The following is a 25189-nucleotide window of genomic DNA, read 5'->3' as shown; positions in this document are numbered from 1 at the left end:
CAGGGCAAGCTGCTGGGGCTCGAAATCAGAAAGGGGCTCACCTGGGTGGAGAACTAAAAGATATTATTGTGAGGACCCCTCAACAGTATTATACAATGGCATTATATACAAGGACAGTATAGACAGTGACACGACATACCGTATTTACGTGTAGGAAGCGGTCAGAGAGGCTGTCAAGCCTGGTCTGAGAGAGCTTGACTAGCCACAGAAGTGAGGTTTGCACGGGAGGAGCAGGTTGTGAAGAAGTTGCTGGGAGGTGGGCCCCATTCAAAAATTTGATGTGGGGTCCAGCCATTCCTAGTATAGCTGAGTACCAACATTTAGGACTTGGGAAAAGTGACGCTATAGGTGGCATTCTGCAGTCTTACAAACAGGCGTCGTCGTTATACTATGAAGTCATTCTTGACAGTACATTGTCTCATCTATTCAAGCAAGCATCACCAGATGATGAGTGGCACCCAGCTGATAGCTTGAGGTAATAAATCGCCCACCAGTACGTTATCTGCAGCTGCATGTCTTCAGGAAGCATCTGCAGCAAAATAAATCTCTGCTTCTGATAGAAATAGAAAGAATCGTTATGGTGTCTGAGCTAGTGACACCAGCACTAGGAAGTGCCATGCTATATATATATACGGGTGCTGTGAGGTCACGATACATGTTCTGTAGTGTCACAGATTTCTGATTCTGAATAGAAAAGCTAAATGCTATAGTATATACAGTACAGACCAAAAGTTTGGACACACCTTCTCATTCAAAGAGTTTTCTTTATTTTCATGACTATGAAGGCATCAAAACTATGAATTAACACATGTGGAATTATATACATAACAAACAAGTGTGAAACAACTGAAAATATGTCATATTCTACACTGCGTGCAGAATTATTAGGCAAATGAGTATTTTGACCACATCATCCTCTTTATGCATGTTGTCTTACTCCAAGCTGTATAGGCTCGAAAGCCTACTACCAATTAAGCATATTAGGTGATGTGCATCTCTGTAATGAGAAGGGGTGTGGTCTAATGACATCAACACCCTATATTAGGTGTGCATAATTATTAGGCAACTTCCTTTCCTTTGGCAAAATGGGTCAAAAGAAGGACTTGACAGGCTCAGAAAAGTCAAAAATAGTGAGATATCTTGCAGAGGGATGCAGCACTCTTAAAATTGCAAAGCTTCTGAAGCGTGATCATCGAACAATCAAGCGTTTCATTCAAAATAGTTAACAGGGTCGCAAGAAGCGTGTGGAAAAACCAAGGCGCAAAATAACTGCCCATGAACTGAGAAAAGTCAAGTGTGCAGCTGCCAAGGTGCCACTTGCCACCAGTTTGGCCATATTTCAGAGCTGCAACATCACTGGAGTGCCCAAAAGCACAAGGTGTGCAATACTCAGAGACATGGCCAAGGTAAGAAAGGCTGAAAGACGACCACCACTGAACAAGACACACAAGCTGAAACGTCAAGACTGGGCCAAGAAATATCTCAAGACTGATTTTTCTAAGGTTTTATGGACTGATGAAATGAGAGTGAGTCTTGATGGGCCAGATGGATGGGCCCGTGGCTGGATTGGTAAAGGGCAGAGAGCTCCAGTCCGACTCAGACGCCAGCAAGGTGGAGGTGGAGTACTGGTTTGGGCTGGTATCATCAAAGATGAGCTTGTGGGGCCTTTTCGGGTTGAGGATGGAGTCAAGCTCAACTCCCAGTCCTACTGCCAGTTTCTGGAAGACACCTTCTTCAAGCAGTGGTACAGGAAGAAGTCTGCATCCTTCAAGAAAAACATGATTTTCATGCAGGACAATGCTCCATCACACGCGTCCAAGTACTCCACAGCGTGGCTGGCAAGAAAGGGTATAAAAGAAGAAAATCTAATGACATGGCCTCCTTGTTCACCTGATCTGAACCCTATTGAGAACCTGTGGTCCATCATCAAATGTGAGATTTACAAGGAGGGAAAACAGTACACCTCTCTGAACAGTGTCTGGGAGGCTGTGGTTGCTGCTGCACGCAATGTTGATGGTGAACAGATCAAAACACTGACAGAATCCATGGATGGCAGGCCTTTGAGTGTCCTTGCAAAGAAAGGTGGCTATATTGGTCACTGATTTGTTTTTGTTTTGTTTTTGAATGTCAGAAATGTATATTTGTGAATGTTGAGATGTTATATTGGTTTCACTGGTAAAAATAAATAATTTAAATGGGTATATATCTGTTTTTTGTTAAGTTGCCTAATAATTATGCACAGTAATAGTCACCTGCACACACAGATATCCCCCTAAAATAGCTAAAACTAAAAACAAACTAAAAACTACTTCCAAAAATATTCAGCTTTGATATTAATGAGTTTTTTTGGGTTCATTGAGAACATGGTTGTTGTTCAATAATAAAATTAATCCTCAAAAATACAACTTGCCTAATAATTCTGCACTCCCTGTAGGTTTCTGCAAAGTAGCCACCTTTTGCTTTGATTACTGCTTTGCACACTCTTGGCATTCTCTTGATGAGCTTCAAGAGGTAGTCCCCTGAAATGGTCTTCCAACAGTCTTGAAGGAGTTCCCAGAGATGCTTAGCACTTGTTGGCCCTTTTGCCTTCACTCTGCGGTCCAGCTCACCCCAAACCATCTCGATTGGGTTCAGGTCCGGTGACTGTGGAGGCCAGGTCATCTGGCGCAGCACCCCATCACTCTCCTTCATGGTCAAATAGCCCTTACTTTCAAAGTTTTCCCAATTTTTCGGCTGACTGACTGACCTTCATTTCTTAAAGTAATGATGGCCACTCGTTTTTCTTAACTTAGCTGCTTTTTTTTTGCCATAATACAAATTCTAACAGTCTATTCAGTAGGACTATCAGCTGTGTATCCACCTGACTTCTCCTCAACGCAACTGATGGTCCCAACCCCATTTATAAGGCAAGAAATCCCACTTATTAAACCTTACAGGGCACACCTGTGAAGTGAAAACCATTTCAGGGGACTACCTCTTGAAGCTCATCAAGAGAATGCCAAGAGTGTGCAAAGCAGTAATCAAAGCAAAAGGTGGCTACTTTGAAGAACCTAGAATATGACATATTTTCAGTTGTTTCACACTTGTTTGTCATGTATATAATTCCACATGTGTTAATTCATAGTTTTGATGCCTTCAGTGTGAATCTACAATTTTAATAGTCATGAAAATAAAGAAAACTCTTTGAATGAGAAGGTGTGTCCAAACTTTTGGTCTGTACTGTATGTCATTGTTATTTTACTATGCAGATTGAAATGACTATACAGTATTGCATTGTACAGTATTGTATACTCATTTTTCTAGCCTGGTTCCTTCAGTATAAAGAGGTTTCTGCTCTTGAAATATTTCATTCTTACATTTTCAAGGGCAATTACAAAAATGTGGTGCCAAAAATGAAATGCGAACCATAGACTCCCCTGGATAATGCTCCACATACCGTAGCTGAACATAGTGACAACCATTCACGGCCACACACAAGTAATGAATGTTCCTGTCCAGGTTAATGACCCTTTAATCTGGCCATAAATAACAGATCCATGTTGGCTGAACCTGTTGACTTCGGTGGGTTTGGCCGACTATTAAATGTGTATGGGGCTTCCCAACTCTCCCACTGTGTTAGGGATGATAAGGATCAGGCATGGTGGACCTCAACTGCATCAACCTTTTGGTTTCAGGAGTTCCCCTATTTAGTATATATGCATGCTCAGTTCCCTCACGTTGGATTCCTTAATCTAATTCAGGCGTCAGGACCGACCTCAAAATTAATGCAGACCCCAGACCAGACCACAAAATTATTTCAGGATTTAGACCAGACCCCCATACCAAACTCACAAATAAATACAAACCTCAGACCACAGACCATACCATTTATGCCATGTTCACATGCTCCGTTACAAGCCTCCATTGCAGATTCCATAATTTTTTATGCGAAAAAATGATCTGCATGTAGTGCTATTTTTCCCATCAGAAAGATGGACACCCCAGCAGAACCTGAGAATCTTCATTATAAGTCAATGAGGTCCATCGGGCGCCACCAAGGACCATCTTACAATGTGGACACAGATATGAACAGAGCCTTATTTACCATGTCTCACTCCCTACACTTCTTTACTTCCAAGTCCTAACACTGGTTAACCTCAATATCTGCAACGCACTGCCCCCCAGGGCCCTATCGCGTCCCAGGTTTATAGGAATGACGAGTGGTGTGGTGCGGCCTATATGTCTCTTTATGTGTCACATGCTCCTACCTGGATAAATCGGGACCCCAGCCTTTGGCTCCATAGCATTAAAAAGGGGAATAATTGAGGGATGAAGAAAAATAACTTGAGTCCAGACCTTGATATGAAATTCAAAGGCAGCTTTACTTGAATAAACTTTCACCCAAACGATTTGCAGGCTTTGTCTTGGTTCCAGCAGGCTTTGGCATAAACTGGCATAAACCAATCAATAACAGCCTATCTAAACATAATAATTAAGTTTAGATAAGTTTAGCGCGTCTGATCATGGATGTCAAAGAGGGTCTGTAGAGCTGTCAGTTAAATGGTTATTTGGCCAACAGCTATTTCATCCAACTCCATTATAAACATGTACCCTCAGCTTGGTCAAGCATGTATGCTTATTACAATAGGTTGAGGGGAATAGGACTCTTCCAGACACCTCTCCTGCATGAACCAAGGAGCAGGCATATTGTAATCTCTCTTTTAGTCCTTTTTTTATTTCGACTTGTATGGCCAGTTATTTCTGAAAACCACTGTAGCTGGAGTACAATCAAGGACCATAATATGACAGGGAAAAAGGTTTTATGTTTTGTTTTTTTCTATCTCCAGTAGACCTGCCTTCATAGTACAATATCTTAATGCTGATTGTTATTTTGTGAATTATTTGTAAAACAAATGAGGCACTTTACATACCAGCTCAGTGTTGCCAAAAAAGGAGAACTAGTTCTAAAAGCGGCACTTATGTAAATCCAGGCTGAGCTCAGATTTTCAGTGAACTTTTATCAAAATCTAAGTTTAGAGAACTACACTGCTCAAAAAAATAAAGGGAACACAAAAATAACACATCCTAGATCTGAATTTATTAAATATTCTTCTGAAATACTTTGTTCTTTACATAGCTGAATGTGCTGACAACAAAATCACACAAAAAAAAAATGGAAATCAAATTTTTTAACCCATGGAGGTCTGGATTTGGAGTCACCCTCAAAATTAAAGTGGAAAAACACACTACAGGCTGATCCAACTTTGATGTAATGTCCTTAAAACAAGTCAAAATGAGGGTCAGTAGTGTGTGTGGCCTCCACGTGCCTGTATGACCTCCCTACAACGCCTGTGCATGCTCCTGATGAGGTGGCGGACGGTCTCCTGAGGGATCTCCTCCCAGACCTGGACTAAGGCATCTGCCAACTCCTGGACAGTCTGTGGTGCAACGTGACGTTGGTGGATAGTGCGAGACGTGATGTCCCAGATGAGCCACTTGTGTGGGTTGTAGACTACGTCTCATGCTACCACTAGAGTGAAAGCACCGGCAGCATTCAAAAGTGACCAAAACATCAGCCAGGAAGCATAGGAACTGAGAAGTGGTCAGGTCACCACCTGCAGAACCACTCCTTTATTGGGGGTGTCTTGCTAATTGCCTATAATTTCCACCTGTTGTCTATCCCATTTGCACAACAGCATGTGAAATTTATTGTCACTCAGTGTTGCTTCCTAAGTGGACAGTTTGATTTCACAGAAGTGTGATTGACTTGGAGTTACATTGTGTTGTTTAAGTGTTCCCTTTATTTTTTTGAGCAATGTATTATAGAGTTCACATCTTTTTGCTGTTTTCATTGAATTTCCCCGTTTGCTGTAAAACACATAATTTACCTACTGTTCAGTTTTCTCGATTAAGAGCCTGAGCTACACCAATAAGGTTACCCAACAGTGCCCAAGTATTACGTCATCTTGGGGCGAGCCCCTGAAGAGCTAGTTCAGAGGATGGCAGTGGTAGGGGCCCTAATGAGATGTGATTGTGTCTCGGTGTCCTTTCACAGGCCTTTGGTCCCTGGGGTTCGGTGCAGTGAAAAAAGTTGATGATGTGAAGGAACTAGGCAAAGGTTATGGAACAAAGAATGGCTTTCTTTACTGAGAGCAAAACCAATAGCAGCACATCCAGCAGCAGTTCATACAAAGTGTAATTTTCGGTGGCTGGTAATGTGGCAGAAAATGAAACAAGTTTTCAACCTGCCAAAGTCACTCTCTGGATTCCCTTCCCTATGGCAGTGCCCTGGCACATGTGGCTGTAGGTGTCCACTGTATGGAGCAGGCTTCTAGCTATGCTTGTCCTGAACTGTGGCGATGGTGTATTAACACGTTTCCCACCACCTTGCAGAGGAGTCTTGATAGCTTGATTGCTTGATCACTCTGACACAAATACACTGTAGTTTACAAATCTTCTGTATCCTAAGATACTGCAGTCTCTCTGGGTCAATGATGTCCTCCTAGATGAGCTGCCTCTGTGGTCCACATTGCCTGGAGGAGCAAGAGATGCATCACATGCTCCTTCACTCCTCCTCTCTAAACTCCCTCTAACTCACTCAGACCCTCTCTCAGCAGGAAGTTGGACCAGCCCACTTCTACCAAGAGGGGAGAAATGGAATGCTAAGTTCAATTCCTATTGCCAAACACTGCCAATCGTACCCCATCTGCTGGTGAACAGAGTGTATAGCATGACAGTATAGCATAAATTCTATTTACATTACAAACCATTGCAGTTACAATAGTAGTACCACCAGGTTTGGGGTACTACAATCTGCTCCAGTCACCTTCACATGTGGTTGACTTCTGTTGGACCTATGTTCTCTTAGGGCAACTTTGCCATGTAAAGTGGAGGATCCGTTTGCAGTCTGACCCTGTCTGTTTGGGTCCGCATGCTTTACAATGATCACAACTTCTGTGATTTCTGATCATACGCATGAGGCCTTAGTCAGTATGGTAACACAAACAAAAACAGCGGTACCCCGATGGGCTATGGTAATAAAATTTCAGGGACATAACGAGGTATGTGTCCCAAGTGCCAGGTATTTATAAAGGGTTAGTTCCCCCAGGTGGACGAAAGCCTAGCAACGACTCAGGACAATTACTGCAGCTCTATCCAACACTTGTGGACTGTCAACTAAAGCAACTCAACGCTGAATTAAAATATTGATGATCTACTCAGATCCTATGTGAGACCTACCAATAGGTCTCAATCTACCAGTTGCCTAAATAGTGCTTAGAAGAGTACAGCTGCGATTGGTTGATGCTCTATGTCCTATTTCTCCACTCTGTTCTGCATTGAAGTTTTACACCTAAATGTATCTTTACAGACAATATATTACCATATCCAAACATATTGTGATGAGGTCTTTAATCTTTATTTCCTTTATTGGCACACTATGTATATCGTGTCTACATGGTCTCTAGCACTTTAGTATATGACTGCCTTGTTTTGTCTACAGATGATTGTTAAGGTTCACATGACAGACAGCAGCACCAAGACCTTGATGGTGGATGAACGTCAAACTGTCCGTGAAATACTGGACAACCTGTTTGAGAAGACTCACTGTGACTATGCAGTTGAGTGGTGTTTATATGAGGAAAATCCAGAGCTTCAGATTGGTAAGTACCTAACGCTATGGCCTTCTCCACTAAATTGTATAGATGTTCTGCATAAATCCAAGCCAATTACAGACTCCCTTAGACTTGATATGTGTGTCGACCTCTGTTGGCTGGACAGGACCACCAAATTGCCACCAGGGAATCCCCGTTTTCCTAAAAAGTGGACAGTGTGTACACTACTCATATAAAGAGTGACTTCAGGAGCCTAGATAGATGAATAGATTACTGAGACGTGCACAGTGTTGTGCCTGCAATCAGCACCTCTCCGTCAGAGCCAATCACTGTCAAAGCAGCGCTAAGTTTTTATCCTGACACACGGTGATGTTTATTAATACATTTTTAGATTTTTTTTTTCCATTTTTGTTTTATTTGGGAAATGCAAAAAAAAGTGTTTTTTATGACAACTCCTTATTCTTTTACATTTTCAAACTGGCACCTAAAGAAATTATTAAAGGGATTCTGTCACCTCGTATAACACAAATTCCGATTTTAAACCAGTCATGCTCCACAGCTTACCTTGAATCGGCTGTGCTGTTTTTTATTGTAATCCGTCCAGTATTTTTACAGAAAAAACTACTTTTATAAAACCCTGAAGGTGCCCAGAGGGGCGTTATGTTCCCCTTTGTGTGCCCAGTAATGCCCCTCTTACAGTGCCCAAAACGCCTTCCTCCAGAATCCCTAACCGCCCACAGCGTCTCATCCCTCTCCTCCCCCTCCCTGACGGCCGAGCGAAGTCTCGCGCGAGCATCGGACGTCACTGGGCTCGACGCATGCCCTGTGACGTCCGATGCTCACTCTTCCCTCAGTCTCCAGCAAATCACACTGGCGCAGCCCTCAGTGGGTACTGCGTCTGCGCGAGACTTCACTCGGCCGTCAGGGAGGGGGAGGAGAGGGATGAGACGCTGTGGGCGGTTAGGGATTCTGGAGGAAGGCGTTTTGGGCACTGTAAGAGGGGCGTTACTGGGCACACAAAGGGGAACATAACGCCCCTCTGGGCACCTTCAGGGTTTTATAAAAGTTGTTTTTCTGCAAAACTGCTGGACGGATTACAATATAGAACAGCACAGCCGATTCAAGGTAAGCTGTGGAGCATGACTGGTTTAAAATCTGAATTTGTGTTATACGAGGTGACAGAATCCCTTTAAAACTGGTTTCTTTTGATAATATGTTTAATCTCGCATGAATCGGCAGTCTATTAAGCCAGTTTCATTTGTTGATGTTTTTTGTTTGCATTGAGATAGATAGATAGATAGATAGATAGATAGATAGATAGATAGATATGCATGTGTGTAGATAGAAAGATAGATAAATAGACGTGTGTATATATAGAGATAGATAGATAGATAGATAGATAGATAGATAGATAGATAGATAGATAGATAGATAGATAGATAGGAAAAGAAAAAAAATAAAGCAGCACACATTAAACACGGGTGCAAGTCCTCCTGGGGGCCTGAGACCAAGGTCCCAAGTGTATATGGAAGAAAAAAGGCAGCACTCCAAATTTGTGATGAAAAAAGTGGACGGTTTATTCACCCATCTAGCAGCAACGTTTCAGCTCTCTCACACTTTAGGCAAGAGACAAAGCAAGCAGTCATATTCAAACAAAAAGTCACCTTGCGGTGTTGGTGGTAATTCATACCATGCGGCAATTCTGCCTCAAAGAGTCCTTGCTGATAGCAGCACCAACCTGTTTTTATGTCAAGCTGGACAAAGGCTCCAATGAGAGAGCTGAAACTTTGCTGCTAGATGGGTGAATAAACCGTCCACTTTTTTCATCACAAATTTGGAGTGCTGCCTTTTTTCTTCCATAGATAGATAGATAGATAGATAGATAGATAGATAGATAGAGAGAGAGATAGATAGATAGATAGATAGATAGATAGATAGATAGATAGATAGATAGATAGATAGATAAATAGATAGATAAATAGAGTGACACAGTGAGAGGTTTGGTCTGGGAAAACAGGTATTTTCCTCCCAGCATGTGCTGCTCGGCTGATTTACAGCCAGGTGAGGTCAAATACCGGACCGGATTTTAAATGCCGATCCGGGTTTTGGCAGCACCTGGCTGTCCTTAAATAGGCAGCTGGGCTCAGAAGCCAGGTCTCTGTGTTGGGATCTGGGAACCTTGTGTCTAGATGAAGGCTTGCTACCTGTTTGACATAAAAACAGGTTGGTGCTGCTATCAGCAAGGACTCTTTGAGACAGAATTGCCGCATGGTGTGAATTACCACCAACACCACAAGGTAACTTTTTGTTTGAATATGACTGCTTGCTTTGTCTCTTGCCTATAGTGTGAATAAAACACTGAACTGTTTGATCCAAAGAATTTGTTGTTGTCTCTATACTGCATCCGCTAATCCTGTCTACCAGAGCGAGTCCCCACAATAGATAGATCGGTAGATACAGTGACATGCAAAAGTTTTGGTACCCCTGGTCACAATAACTGTTACTGTGAACAGTTAAGCAAGTTGAAAAATAAATGATCTCCAAAACACATAAAGCTAAAGATGACACATCCCCTTTGTATTTTAAGCAAAAAACTTTTCTTTTTTTTTCATCTTTTACATTTTCAAAGTAAAAAAAGGAAAATGGACCCTGCATGCTTAGTACCTAGTAGGACCCAAGAATAGCAGCCAAAAGTCTTCCAGCTCTGTGAGATTCCTGGGACGTTTTGCATGCACTGAAATTTTGAGGTCTATCCACAGATTTTCAATGATCTTTTAGATCAGGGGACTGTGAGGGCCATGGTAAAAAACCTTCTGACATTCTGAAATTTCCCCCACAGTGTTTATTTCTCAAATATTCTATTTAAAAAATCCTGACTAAACAGAGTGCTATATTACAAGGGTATTCTACCATGTTAGCGTTGGTACTTGTGGAGGATATGGTATCTCATAGAGGCACTACACAGAAGTACCAGGAGTACCTAAGGGTCCGTAAAAGAGACTTGTAGCCACTCTGTTTGCTGCCAGACAGGATTTACGTATGTCGGATTGAACATGTTCATAATATGTTTAATATACTAGCACTGAGTACTATAATGCTGCCCCCTTAGGACAAGAATGTGAGTGGAAAACTGGCCTGCCACAGTATTAAAGGTGTTTTCCAGATCCGACACTCCGGACCTCTGCCAATCAGTTCTGGAACTGGAACTACCTCTCCATCTATTGTGTGGTTACTGCCACACTTTAATTCGAGCAGCACTGCAATAACCAGCTCTGTCCACAACACAATGGATTGAGAGGTAGTTCCTGTGCTGGAGCTACTGCAGTTGATCTTCAGATCAGTGAACCCTGCAGATCGGCTATCGATGACCTCTCATGAAAGGGAAAAGGACCGGAAAACCCTTTAAAATTATGTTCTGCATTTTTACTTTCAGAGAGATTCTTTGAAGACCATGAAAACATTGTGGAAATCATTTCAGACTGGACAAGAGACAGCGAAAACAAAATTTACTTTGTGAAAAAGTCTGAAAAATATGCTGTGTTTAAAAATCCACAGGTAAGTACCAAGGTGTAAGTGTACTGTTCAGTCAGTAAGTAGTACGACAATGAAGGCTCCGAGTAAAGTACAACTTCAGATGAAAGCATTTCTCCTTGTGTTCAAATTAAAGCTGATGTTCTAACTTCCAAGAACTAACTTAGGCTAGATAGAGTGCTGCAGGGAAGGAGAGCAGAGGTGGAAGGCAAGAATGGTGGTAGTAGTACTCACTCACTGTGTTGCTCCCCTATCTTCCCTTCAGGGCATTCTCTGAGGTTCACCTGCCTGATGACGGTTGAGTTGCACTTGATGTTGAATGTTTTGAGGCGCAAGGGGTCCCTTGGTGCAGCTGGGGATGTTGGTGCTGTGTAGCAGTGCAGAAAGCAATGATGAGGCAGTTGTGCAACAGCACAGTTCATTACTGAAGAATTAAATTGCAAACAGATCAGGAGAGTTCTTGGCATGCATGGACTGACAGCTGTTCACAAAGTGCATTTTCTACATGGTTTAATGGCTGTGTAAGTAATTAATAGGCCAAAGTGTCTATCATGGGTGGACTGGGAACCTAAAGTGGCCCTGGAAAGAAAAATTAAAAGTGGCCCCGTGTTGACAGAAGGTGGGCCAACACAAGTAGGCAGGGCCTACAATACTGTAGTGCAGCACAAAACACTCCCACAGCAAAACTAAAAAACACAGGGCAGCACAAAATACTGCCTCGGCAGATGCAAATACTACAGTGCAGCACAGAATACTGCTGCCTTCACCACAGTATTCAACTGTATCACCATCCTGTGGACAGTAATACAGTTGAGTTCAGGAGGGCATCTGCGGTCGTTGGCCAGGTGCTTAAGTACCTGATACTCCTAGCATTAATTAATGCTTAGAGCATTAGATTGCTCAGTCGGCAGCTGTGAGGAGTGCTCGGGTGGCACCCTGGGCATCGGCCCTGCAAGAAATTTCCCTGTATGTTCTACGACCAGTCCACCCCATGTATCTATTTAGAGCAATCTTCCTTATGCTTCACTTCAGGCCGTGGTGTACATAGAGAAGTAAGGGCCGCATATCAAGGATCAAGCCAGGCCCCCAACACAGGACAAAAGGGTTTCTGCCTAAACCTTTTTCAATGACCTTTGGGCCATTTTTGCACTGCCTCGTTTGCTAAAAGTTATTTCTTTAGAGGGTAGAGCCCTGAACAAGTTTTCACCCCCAGTAGAAGAGGAGATGATCCCAGCTGGGCCCCCTCTTGCCCTGGGCCCCATAGCAGTTGCATGGTCTGCCACTATGGTAGTTACGCCCCTGCATCCAGGCATGGGATGTACACTATTCTGTTTGCAATGCAGCCAACAGGGTAAACCATAAATGTCAGACTATGCTCTGCAACTTTTTTGAACAGGTTGCAACTCCACAATTTCCACTGTAGGATGTGGATATCTTGTCATGCAGATGAGCAAGTTGTGGAATATGTCCAGGCTAGAAGTCTTTACATGACTGGACACTAGGGCTGTAAAGTCTAAAGCTTACTGTACTGCATTTCACCTCAACAATACTCTGCACCTCTCTATCTCTTTCTTCTGGCCTGCTTTTGTAGGTTTTCTCTTGTTCTTTCTTACCTTGCCATGGCTGGTACCTACATGAGGACAGGCTTAGCTGTCCGCTCTAACATATTGCATATGTTTAAAAAAGGATACATAAGCGTAGCACACCACACTTTTGTATCCTGCAGAGTCCGGTAAAAAACATATACATTAAAGCAGGGCTTGACAAATTTCCTCGGAATCTAGGAGCCAGCTAAAAAAGTTAGGAGCCAGGCGGAGCCGCGTCATAAAGCCCCTAGTAGGTGCCCCCATAGTGCCCCCCCCCACTTCTCCATAGAGCCCCCCCAATAATGCTGTATACCATGTTACATATACCGCCGCTCCGTCCCCGGACCCTATTGACTATAATGGGGACGGGGGTGGAGCTCCGGCGCAGTACGGCAGTTCGCGGTGAGAGGCCGCCGGACTAAAAAGTTGGACATGCAGTACTTTTAGGCTACTTTCAGACTAGCGTTCGGAGCGGGTCCGTCTGATGTTTCATCAGACGGATCCGCTCCTATAATGCAGACGTTTGCATCCGTTCAGAACGGATCTGTCTGCATTATAACTTAGAAAATTTCTAAGTCTGAAAGTAGCCTGAACAGATCCGTCCAGACTTTACATTGAAAGTCAATGGGGGCGGATCCGTTTGAAGATTGAGCCACATAGTGTCATCTTCAAGCGGATCCGTCCCCATTGACTTCCATTGTAAGTCTGGACGGATCCGCTTGCCTCCGCACGGCCAGGCGGACACCCGAACGCTGCAAGCAGCGTTCAGGTGTCCGCTCGCTGAGCGGAGGCTGAACACCGCCAGACTGATGCATTCTCAGTGGATCCGCCTCCACTGAGAATGCATTAGGGCTGGACGGATGCGTTCGGGGCCGCTTGTGAGAGCCTTCAAACGGAGCTCACGAGCGGACACCCGAACGCAGGTGTGAAAGTAGCCTTACCATGCACTGCCGTGCTGCGCCAGAGCTCTGCCCCCATTATAGTCAATGGGGACAGAGCTGCGGTCCGGCGAAACAGCGGAGGGACGGATTCGACAGGGTGAACAGCCTGCCGGATCCATCCTGCCGCAAGTGTGAAAGTAGCCTTAGTTCTATAGCTACTGAATCAGACAGAAGAAGGGATGCCTTTAACATAGATCTCCTTGAGAAGCCAATTTGATCCTAAAGGGTTAATTCAAACTGTAATCTAAACTGTGTCCTGTCACTTCTCTTATCTCTCTGCTCCTGTCCCTTAACCTTATCACTGCTGCAAAAGCATCAGCCGAGCCTCAGTGTAAACTGTTCTACAGTCTGACTGACGGTTCTTTTAACTCAAAGAATCAAATGAGTCTCTATCGGATCTTTAGATTCTTTTAACCTGAGACTCATTCGATTCTTTCTTACTTAGACTCCCTGTACTTGTGTCAGTGACTCGGGCTCAGAGCTGCTACTGCTAGTCCTTGCCTCAGCTCTGATTGGTTGGTGGGCGGGGAGGGGAGGGGCTGGCAGAAGCAGCTTCCACTCTAGGATCAGATTACACTCCTCCCGAGCCCCTCCCCTCCCTGCTGCCAGCGTCTCTGCTATTGTGTGCTGTGACGGAGCTGTTTCACACGGTGCTGCCTCCGGACAGAACGGCAGCTCCGCACCCATCGCCCGGGCACCTTTGAAAACGGGCTGACAAATACCCAAGCGCCAGGACTAAATTCCTGGTCGCCATGGCGACCTGGCGCCTGGGATTTGTCGAGCCCTGCATTAAAGTATACTTCACAATGGAAATCTATGATGAACGTATGCCACTGTATGGCATCAGTCTGAGGCGTCCGCTAACGTTTATGTTTTTTTGTATATGTTAAACAGATGGCAAAAATGTGTTGTGAATGCAGTGGCCAGGATTGGGGTGGCCCCAACGCTACGCTGAGTCCCCCGGACATCATGTGTTGCTCTGCAAAAGGGATGGTAAGGGGTGGTGCACCCCGATGGGAAATAAGTCCAAAGAGTCAGGGTCTGCAGTACACTAGTGTGCTTCTTTACTGGAAGAATTCAGGTGCAAAACAATATAGGCAATGCACTGAACTGGCTTCTTTAGTCTTCTCCTTGGCAGAAGAAGGGTTTGATGCTGAGGAAAGGCCTGAACTGGCTGTCCCTCTCTCTCACAAGGCTGGTACCCTGGCCAAAGGCTGGAGGCCCAGGGTCTGTGGCAGAGTATTCCCATCTCAGCTTCTTCTTCTGGTCACTAAAGTAGTATGGCAGAGTCTCCTCTTCTAAGCACTGTTCCTTAACTGCAGAACACGAGGGGTTCTGACTGTTCTCCTTAAATACAATTTCTAGCTAAACTAGAACCTTCGGGAAGGGTGGAGTGGAGAAACTCAGCACAAAGAAATACAATGTTACACTTTCTGTCTCTCATAGACTTGCATTAGACCTTCAATGATACTCAATAGCAATGACAGAGTAGTTTTTCAAGACAAAAACAAGCCTTCGGACATAATAACATAGCTAAAATCTGGATCTGGTGGTAAAAAAGTCTGGCTTTTTCTCTCCAAGACATGCTGTTCTTTAAACCTTATGTGGAAAATTACCAGCTTCTCGCTATTAGCTAGAAAGTCCCAAAATTCTCTCAGTATTCATTAACCCTTTCCAAAGTGCTGTGCACACAGTGCAAATGAACAGGATATATATGATGCCATACATATAAAATGCAGTTACACAGTATTCAACAGTATAAGCCAATTCAAGTTAACCCTTTAAAGTGAAATAAAGTAAGGAGTTGGAGACATTGCATAGGCGAAATAGGGGCAAATGTCCACAAAATGTTCAGACTTTAAAGGGCACTACATGAACCCACTCATATACTGGAAGGAAACAGAAACGATACTATAACTTACATTATAATATACATTATAGATGTACAGATAGAAAGTCAGACAGAGTATACGTAAATATATTATTGCTGTATACATCATTCTCTCACGCTTGCTCCACTGACAGAAGTAATAGTAATTTTCTAATTCTGATAATTATTGCCCGACATTTGCATCTGGCGTTTTTCTCTTTTTCATTTACATAGTAATGTGATCTGTGTAAAAACACAAATGTGCTCATCACACGGCCGCAGCCAAAAGAAAGTCACCGCTAGAAATGCAACAGATTTGTGATGATTGAGACATTTGCATGTTACGGTTTTACATAAACGACCACCAGCCGTGCAGAAGCAATGTCAGAGTGAGATATCCTAAACCGCTGGAGATCCAAGATGTTTCTAACCAGAGAGAAAAGTAAAACCTACAGCACTGCGGCCTGAAGCCGTCTCCTAGCACTGAAACGTCTCATTAACAGAGCAAATAAATTAATATATAAGCAATATATATTGACAATGGGCCCGGCTGTGGAGACTAAACAAACAGTTGTCGGCCAGTGATGAATTCCTCCTGTGGACGCAGGACATGTACTCAAAGGAATTGTATTTATTATCTAACATCAGGCTGCTCAAGTGAGGAAAGTGCAATGAATCACAGGTGATGAGTATATATACATTTCTGGGTTTTGTCACTTGGAATAATTACATTACCTGTAACGACTTAATTTAAAGGGGATGTGCATTATAGAAAACTTATTTTCATACACCCTATTAGGGAATTCTGAGTTAATGGAGGGGGTCCATTGTTCGGGATTCTCAACTCTTGTATGGAGTGGTTGCAAACATCGGGGAGGACCTGAGCTGTCCTGTTCTGTCCTGTCCTGCATAATTCTGACAAGCCATTGATATGAATGGACACTATGTAATGCATAGTTTCTCTTGTGGTGGCGCTGTAGGGAAAAAGAATGCTTACTGCCAAGTTTCCCCACAGATAATTGGTGATCCTTGGCAGTCCCAGCAAGGGGAAAGTTTGCCACTGGCCCAAAGCAGAAGCCTCAGGTCATCCACCCATAACTTTTTATATCCTTCTCAGCTGTATTCTTTACTAGTCACCTATATAGTAAAAAAAACAACAACTGGGGTACAAGCCTTGCACCACATTTATTATTATTATTATTTTTTATTCATTATTTATTATTTCAACAATTTTTGTGACTCATTGGACAAGGGGTCGTGGTTAAAAGGAACGGAGGTGGCTTGGAAGGAAGGGCTTAATATGCCAGCAAAATCATTCCAAAATGTTGGTGCTAAGTAGGGATGAGCGAACCTGTGGAAGTTCGGGTTCGGCTGAACTTCAGGTCAAAGTTCGGGTTCGGGACCCGAACTTGACCCCGAATCCGGACCCCATTAAAGTCAATGGGGACCCGAACTTCACTTTATTATTTTCCGTTATAACATGGTTATAATGAAAAATAATAGCATTCTTAAGACAGAATGCTAAATAAAATGGCCATTGAGGGGTTAAAATTTTTTATAAAAAACTCACCTCATCCTCTTGATCGCGCTGCCGGTATCCTCTTCTTTCTGCAGGACCTGCAAAAGGGACCTGCGATGACATCACCGTGCTCACCACGTGGTGAGCGCGGTGACGTCACTGCAGGTCCTTCTATCTTCATTCAGCAGGCTCTGCGATGACGTCACCTCTCAACCCTAGTGCTAAGTAAGTCAACCACTAGGTGGTGTAAACTTATGCAAAAAAAAAAAATTCTGCCATGTCTAGCAAGATGCTCTACACATTCCTTGTTAAAAAGTCAGATTTTTACTCAAATGGATCCAAGGTGGCACTAGTGAGATGGCTATCTTGCCTTGGGAGATACCTCTTTGCATATTATTTTCCCATGAAGCATTGCCAATAAGCCTCCATACTATGGAGCACTTCCTATAGGTCTCCATACACGGCTGGTCTTATTATGGAGCGCCTGTACCCTGCTCAAAGTAGAACTCCCGGCAAAATGTTTATTCTCTGACCTGCTAGAAAGTGATGTCATGTGACCAATACAGTTACTTCTCTATTCATTCCTATGAGACTGACATTGAGGATCCCATAGCTATAATAGAGAAAACGACTTCCTGTCCACACATAAGATGCTGTGTCAGTTAGAGAGTCAGAGTGTTGGTCACATGATACAGCTGAGAACCAGAAGGGAGGTTATAACTCACAAATACAGTCAGTGGTGAGAAGATTACCTTCACTACAGATGATATCATGTACGTTTCTAACAGGTCCGAGAATAACATTTTTGGCGGAAGTTTTTCTTTTAGTAGCAAGATGCTACTGTGATAAATTAGTAGCATCTTAGACTGCCTAAGTTTACACTTTTTAAATCCCATTCTAAATCCATAGGCAATCATATGGAAAGCTGTTCTAGCCTCAACCAATTCTATAAGATTTGTACAGAATTTTTGTCGAATCATCTAGGCAGTGATTGACAGCCTTCCCTCGGTGACAGTGAATACAGAGAGAGCTGTCAATCACTGATAGGACCGCCTCCATGACTTCAAAGCCCAGAACGAGCAAGAATTTAAATGTATAAATTACAAATTTTACTATTTTTTCCCCCAGAAAACTATTTATCAATCTGCTCAGCTCCTCCTGCCTATACCTTACATTGCATTTTCATGGTGACAGGTTCCCTTTAATAGCAGAACGATTAAGTTAATGGTAATTATCTGATTCATTTGCGGTAATACTTCATCAGTTTATGGTGATTATATTTTTAAGCAAAAATCATGATTTGAGGGAGTGGCACCTTCAAGTGTGAATGAGCTTGTATTTTATCCTGGGAGTATCATTATTGTGCACTTTTGCCCCTCCTATCAAACAGACGGCCTTGATTAGGTGGTACATATAGCTGTGGTGCTCCTCCTCTCATTGGTTGCTGGATGCACATAGAGGTGACTAGGATTTATGAAGTTATTATGCGAATAACATAGGAGCCAATACATTCTAATACTGTACGGAGCTCCTGCTCCGTACGGTATTCGAACAAAGTATTATGCGAATAGACTTCAGATGTTTCATCCGAGGTCGATTCACTCATCCCTAGTCTTCTCTACTGAATGTAGATACACAACGGCATAGATAGGTTTAGAGTAGGACCTGCCTGACTGAGACCACCTTTAGGGCTTAGTCCATATACAATGCTTGCATCTATTGTGTTAGTGCATTATTATCTGTTTTCTGTGATTTTTTTTGTTTTATTTTAACCCTTAGTTGTATTGATAGGAATATTCTCTGCAGTAAATGACATCCTTACATGTCATTAGATACGCTGGGTGGACAAGCTGCTCGTCTGTGTTTTTCTTCGCCAGGCTCCCACCCAGCACAATATAAACAGTAGTGGCGAGCGCTGTAATATAAGCATGACGCCATAATTACAACTGTCTAAATATTTTTCTTTCTATGCCCATACTGCATCGCTGGCCATTATAACTGAAGGGTTTATGCACACGACACGTTCTCCAGGGCCATTCATCTACCACCCACGAGTCGTCTTTGACATCTCAATTAAGTCTTGTAGATTATAAGGTCTTAAATGGTTATGTACCGTTATACCCTTGTGAGAAATATAGAGCTACAGACTGAGATATTTTCATATACATGTTTCCCCCAGGTCAGCAGTGTAGCTATGGGGTGTCCAGAAGGCCCTCTTCTACATAAAAACATATAATGGTCCCTCAAATTACAATGGCCTCAGGATACAATATTTTCAACATACAATTGTCTTTTCTGGCCATCGCAAGTTGAATCTAGACTCAACTTACAATTCCTCAGACTCAGAGCCAACCAATCAACATGACCATTTATCTAGTAAAAAACCTTTATTGGTTGTCTAGTAGCTCCTCTGCAGTACTAAATGTTCTGTACGCCCCCCCGTCTGTGCCAGAATGAGCTGCTCCTTCGGACGCCATGTTATTTTTCTGGTACACGTGAGTACTACAGAAGACCCTTAAGAAGCTCCTGCCCTTACCATAGAAAGTCAGGTTCTAGCATCTTTTCCTGTCTGTACTTTATATGTCTTGGTTTTCTACTTATTTTTCTTAAAACTTTTTTTTTTTTTAATTCTGGGATGAAATTTTTGGGCTTTGGAGAACCAATTACTGGTTTTCCATAGAGTTATGGACTTGAGAGACCACTGTAACACATAAACTTAAAGAGGTTTTCTGGGATTTTAATATTGATGACCTATCCTCAGGATAGGTCATCTATTGATGACCTATCCTCAGGATAGGTCATCAATATCAGATCCCCGCCGATCTGATAGTGATGACCTATCCTGAGGATAGGTCATCAATATTAAAATCCCAGAAAACCCCTTAAAGTTTATGTGGGGGTGGCACATGCGGGGGTGACACCCGACATCCCCGCTGATCAGCTGGTTGAAGGAAAGACCGCGCTTCGTGTAAGTGCAGCTTTCCCTTTTTTGTTTACCTGTTCACCATCGACATTGCAGCGGTAAGCAGGAAAACAAACAAGGGAAGGCTGCGCTTACACGAGGCGCGACCTTTCCTTAAACCAGCTGATCAGCAGGGGTGCCGGGTGTGAGACCCCCGCTGATCTGATATTGATGACCTATCCTGAGGACAGGTCATCAATATTAAAATCCCGGAAAACCCCTTTAATAACAGAGATAATACAAATTTTGCATTGAGCCCAGGAGTTTCAAGTCACATCTCTGGATTATAGAAAAATATCCCTTTATGATGATATCTCAGAGTGTTCTCCTGCTGAGAACTCCAGTCATCAGCTACAACCTTTGGGGATTCTGGCAGCAAATGTTTAATTTCCCTGCAGCACCTCCAGAGGTTAAGTGAAGTATTACACAATTCTTCTTGAAATCAATAAGCTGTCCAAGTAATGCCAGATGTGCCTGTCCACCAGAGCATTTAAACTTTTTAGGACTAGTAGATGAGAGTCTTCGATGTGGGATCACCTTCTTATAACTCAACATATTCGAAGGTGTTATGTTTCATTTCTAATTGCTTCTTTCTAGGCCAGTGATGTCACGTTCATCGGTCACAGGGCATATATGCAGCTCAGTCCCATTCAAGTGAATGGTTATGGGCTGCAATACCATGTACAGCCACTATACAATGTACAGCGCTGTGCTTGGTATACTGTGATGAGGCAGCAGCACTTACCAAAATGCCACTGACTCTTCAAACAGCTGATAGTGAGGATGCCAGATGTTGGACCCCCACCGATCTGATATTGATGACTTATACTGAGGATAGGACATAAATATTCTGGGAAAACCCCTTTAAAACTTATAATGATATAAAAAATGCGCTACTTACAAACTATTTTGGTTTGTGGCATTTTTGTGGTGTTTTTAGGGTCAGCGGTGCAATATTTCAAAGCATAGCATGCTCTGGACACTGTTTTTTTTCTTGAATTTTTCTCATAGACCTCTCTATAGGACATGAAAAACGCCAGGAAAAACACATGTACAAAATGACACTAAAATGTCACCAAAATGCCCCAAAAAACAACTTATAAACCCATGATAAAAATAAGATTTTATGTAGTTTACAATGCCAGAAAAGAACACTCTGTGGAAGAGCCCTTTGGGTACATTCTGGGACAAATCTGCAACAATTCTGCTATGTGAGATTATACCCAAAGGCTAGCTTTACATGAGCGTGCTCAGTCCAGGAAATGTGCCTTGTATGACTGCTGCATGTCCTAGACCATCCACGGATCATGTGACTCGAACGGTGAGCACAGTCCAGTAGTGGGACAGGACCTCACAGCATCAAAAATCACTATGAAGCAATAAGTTCGGTTCAGACGAGCCATGGTCAATCCAGGAAATGAGGGCGTCACATGGAACATGTTTCCCGGGTTGTAGAAGCTTGTGTGCTGGGTTCCCATGTAGTTTTTTATGTAGTTTTTACTGACTTTTGCATTTTTTTAATGTGTTTTTTTACATGCTTTTTTATGCACTTCTTGGTGTGTTTTGTAAATCAGATCACCCATTTTAGAACTTTGGTTCAGTGCAGAATTCATGGCCCCTTCAGTAATGGCAAGTTGTCCAGATCCTTAGGCAACAAACCATCTCCACCACCAGATAGGCATAATGGGTTTACACAGGAGATCCATAAATGTAAATCAGACATCAAAGCATGACCACCAGGTAGGACCCACCAAGACATTGATTTGTAAGGAAATGGCTCATGTAAAACAAGCCTATTACTAAATGCTTCTTATTGCATCTCTGGTTACTGATTATGGAAAACTCTAGGATCAAGCATGGGGTCAAATGATGATTTGCATGACTGAACATCCGGGTACTCTCTTCCACAGCTGTAAACCATTGAGCATCATGGAAATATAATTATGTCCCTGGAAAGTAAGCAAGGTTATGCTTGAATTATATCATGGTCACTTCCACCATCAAATCAAACTCTGCTTATTACAGATGTCCACATATTATATGTGTACAGTATAGCAATATGCATAACGGCATTGTTTCCATCACTATAATCTTCAATGGATGGGACATGCATTTTGTTGAGGACTGTGGAGCCTTCTGCACTAGGAGAGAGATTGGTCCACTTCTTGGGAACCAATAGTAACAAATCTCCTCACACTGACATAGTGTTCACCTATTCATATGTTTAAAGAGGTATTATCATCATGTAATGGTATGTAATATCGCTGGGATCATTGAGGTCTGATCTCTGGATCTCTTGAGAACAAAGGGGAATAAGGTCTCTACAAAGTGGAGGACAATGACACAATAGAAAAGCAGAATTATGGCTCTTTTATGCCAAGGATCATGGGGACCTAGCAGATGATAATTCAGTATAGCAATTCTATGACTTTGCACAAAGTACATACATAAAATCAGTAGTATTATGTGTATAAAGCAAAAAAATAACGCACAAATGTCCATGGTGTGTGATCCTCAAGACTTTAATCACAATGCCTCAAGAAACAAATGACAAAGTGTACATATTCTCCAAGCTGGGACCTTCTTGATGACCCCTGACAACCCCTTTGAAAATATTCTAAGTGTAGCTATTGTGACACAGTGAGAGGTTTTGTCTAGGAAAACAGGTATTTTCCTCCCAGCATGTGCTGCTCGGCTGATTTACAGCCAGGTGAGGTCAAATACCGGACCGGATTTTAAGTGCCGGTCCGGGTTTTGGCAGCACCTGGCTATCCTTAAATAGGCAGCTGGGCTCAGAAGCCAGGTCTCTGTGTTGGGATCTGGGAGCCTTGTGTCTGGATGAAGACTTGCTACCTGTTTGTCGTGAAAACAGGTTGGTGCTGCTATGCTCAAGGAGTCTTTGAGGCAGAGTTGCCGCATGGTGTGAATTACCACCAACACCGCAAGGTGACTTTTTGTTTGATTATTACTGTTTGTTTTGTCTCTTGCCTAAAGATCGAGTCCCCAATCTATATGCAAAATTCCTATGGTCTATACAGTTATTAGTGTATCCTCAGAGATTTATTGTAATCTTTTCTTACATTGGCCATACACATTAGTCTAAAGTTGATCAAAATGGACAATTTCAACCAAAACGATTGTTCATCGGGTACAACTATGAATGGTCATTTTAAAAGTAGGCCATGTTTAATATTTTCATCCTATAGTTGGATGAATGATCTTTCATTCAAAGAAAGATCATTTGTAGACATAAAATCTTTCTTTGAAAGAATGTTCCCAGAAAGATCTTACCTCCATCGCCTGATTTCATTGAAAATGTATGAACAGTGTGATCAACTGTATCAGCCAATATGGACTAAAGTGTGTACGGCCGTCTGTGAAATGAATGTTCACCAGATGTTTGTTCAACTGATGTTCAGCCGTCAATCAACTTCAGTTCAATATGTATGGCCAGCTTTAGAATCAGATATTGACAAAAACATTCACACTAAAGCCAGCCAGAAAGATGAGATATCTGATTGCTCATTCAACCACAGCTATTTCTCCTGATTACCACATATACATGCATGCTTGGCTCAGTCACATGTACATGTGTTGTGAATAGGGTGAGGGGAGTCAGGGGATGCCAGACACCTCTAGCAGAGGCTTCTCTCCCATTGAACAAAAAGATCAGCAGTTGAAAAACATCGCCCACTCTTTACTAACCCCAAAGCTGGTCGGTGGGTTCTGTCTATATCAGTAGGTTCAGTCAAATTCATGCATATAGCCAGCATTATATTTACAATAAGTCATGCATCTCAGGACAACCCAGAAAGGAATAATTCACCAAGTATATATGAATACCTTCAGGAATACTGCCAAGAACAACCATTAATCACCCATTGACAGATGTATAAGCAGCGGGTATGCTCCAAGAACCAGCTGAAAATATCCACTTCCAATGCATTTATCATAGATCTACTGATTACTGTCACCAACTTTGTATCCAAGGTACTGCTTTTTTAGTGAGCCCCGAGGAACCAGTGCAGAGGATGGGAGTGGTAGTGGCCCTGATGAGATGTTGTTGTGTCACAGTGTCCGACTTCAGGCCTTCACTCCCTGGAGTTCGATGCAGTAAAAAAGGTGATGATTAAGGGAATCAGGCAGAGATTATGGAACAAAGAACTTCTCCCTTTATTGAGTGAAAAAGGGATAACAGCACATTCATCAGCATCAGTCTGTACACAGTTAATTTTCCCTTCTACCAGATGATGGGGTATGGTGGCTGGCAATTCAACAAAGATGACACTTAGAAACTTGCTAGCTGATGCTGTCTCTCTCTGTCTGGATTCCTTTCCTTATGGTTTTACTCTGACACCTCTGGCTGTAGGTATCCACTGAATAATGCAGCCTTCTAGCTATGCCTGTCCTGAACTCTTGTGATGGTGTCTGAACATGTTACCCACCACATTGCAGCAGAGTCTTGATAGCCTGGTTGCTTGATCACTCTGCTGACTCTAATACTCCATAGCTTGCAATTCCTCTGTGCCTAAGACCCTGTAGTCTCCGTGGGGCAATTACATCCTCCTAGGTGAGCCGCTTATGTGGTCCACCTGGGGCAATTACATCCTCCTAGGTGAGCTTCCTCTGTGTTTTTTCTGGCCTGGAGGAGTGGGAGATGGATTGGATGCTCTCTCACTCTTCACTATCCATTCATGGCTGGATGTCGGACCAGCTCACTTCTGCAAAGAGGGGAAGAATGGAATAGTAAGTTCCATGCCTGCTGTCAAACACTTCCAACCACACCCCAACTGCTGGTGTACAAACTGTATTACATGTGATTATATTCACATTGCATATAAAACAGTAAACAATTGCAGATACCACAGTAGTACCCCCAGATCTGGGGTATTACACATTGGCCATTTGATTGGAGCCTCTGGAGCTAGATTTGACTTAACGATACTCCTAAGACCGTTATCTAAGTCGCCTACTGAAAGCTGTGCTGCGTTTGATTGCCATGTGCAACAAAGACAAGCTTGCACATTCATTAAGATTTCTACACTATTTTAATGGTGTAAAAAGATTACCAAATTGTGGCACATGCCATAATCCCTCTATAATTTGCATCTTTTTACTCTTCTCGTGGAGAAAAGATGGCGAAGCTTGACGGGTGCGACCTCCAGCTGGTGAAGATTTGAACTTCTGG

At 42.8% G+C, this 25189-nt stretch overlaps 1 protein-coding gene across 1 annotated transcript in view; it reads left to right on the top strand.

Annotated features, from left to right (window-relative positions):
* Positions 1 to 25189, top strand: part of LOC121002816 (amyloid beta precursor protein binding family B member 1 interacting protein) — a 132233-nt gene that overhangs the window by 64518 nt on the left and 42526 nt on the right. Inside the window, exons 6-7 of the mRNA XM_040434393.1 lie at positions 7481 to 7640; positions 11026 to 11147. Of these exons, the coding sequence (XP_040290327.1) occupies positions 7481 to 7640; positions 11026 to 11147 (282 nt within the window). The remainder of the gene's footprint in view (positions 1 to 7480; positions 7641 to 11025; positions 11148 to 25189) is intronic.

Source organism: Bufo bufo, chromosome 5, assembly GCF_905171765.1.
Source record: "Bufo bufo chromosome 5, aBufBuf1.1, whole genome shotgun sequence".
Taxonomy (NCBI): Eukaryota; Metazoa; Chordata; class Amphibia; order Anura; family Bufonidae; genus Bufo; species Bufo bufo.
The sequence above is the reverse complement of the archived record's forward strand: the minus strand, read 5'-3'. Positions and strand labels throughout refer to the sequence as shown.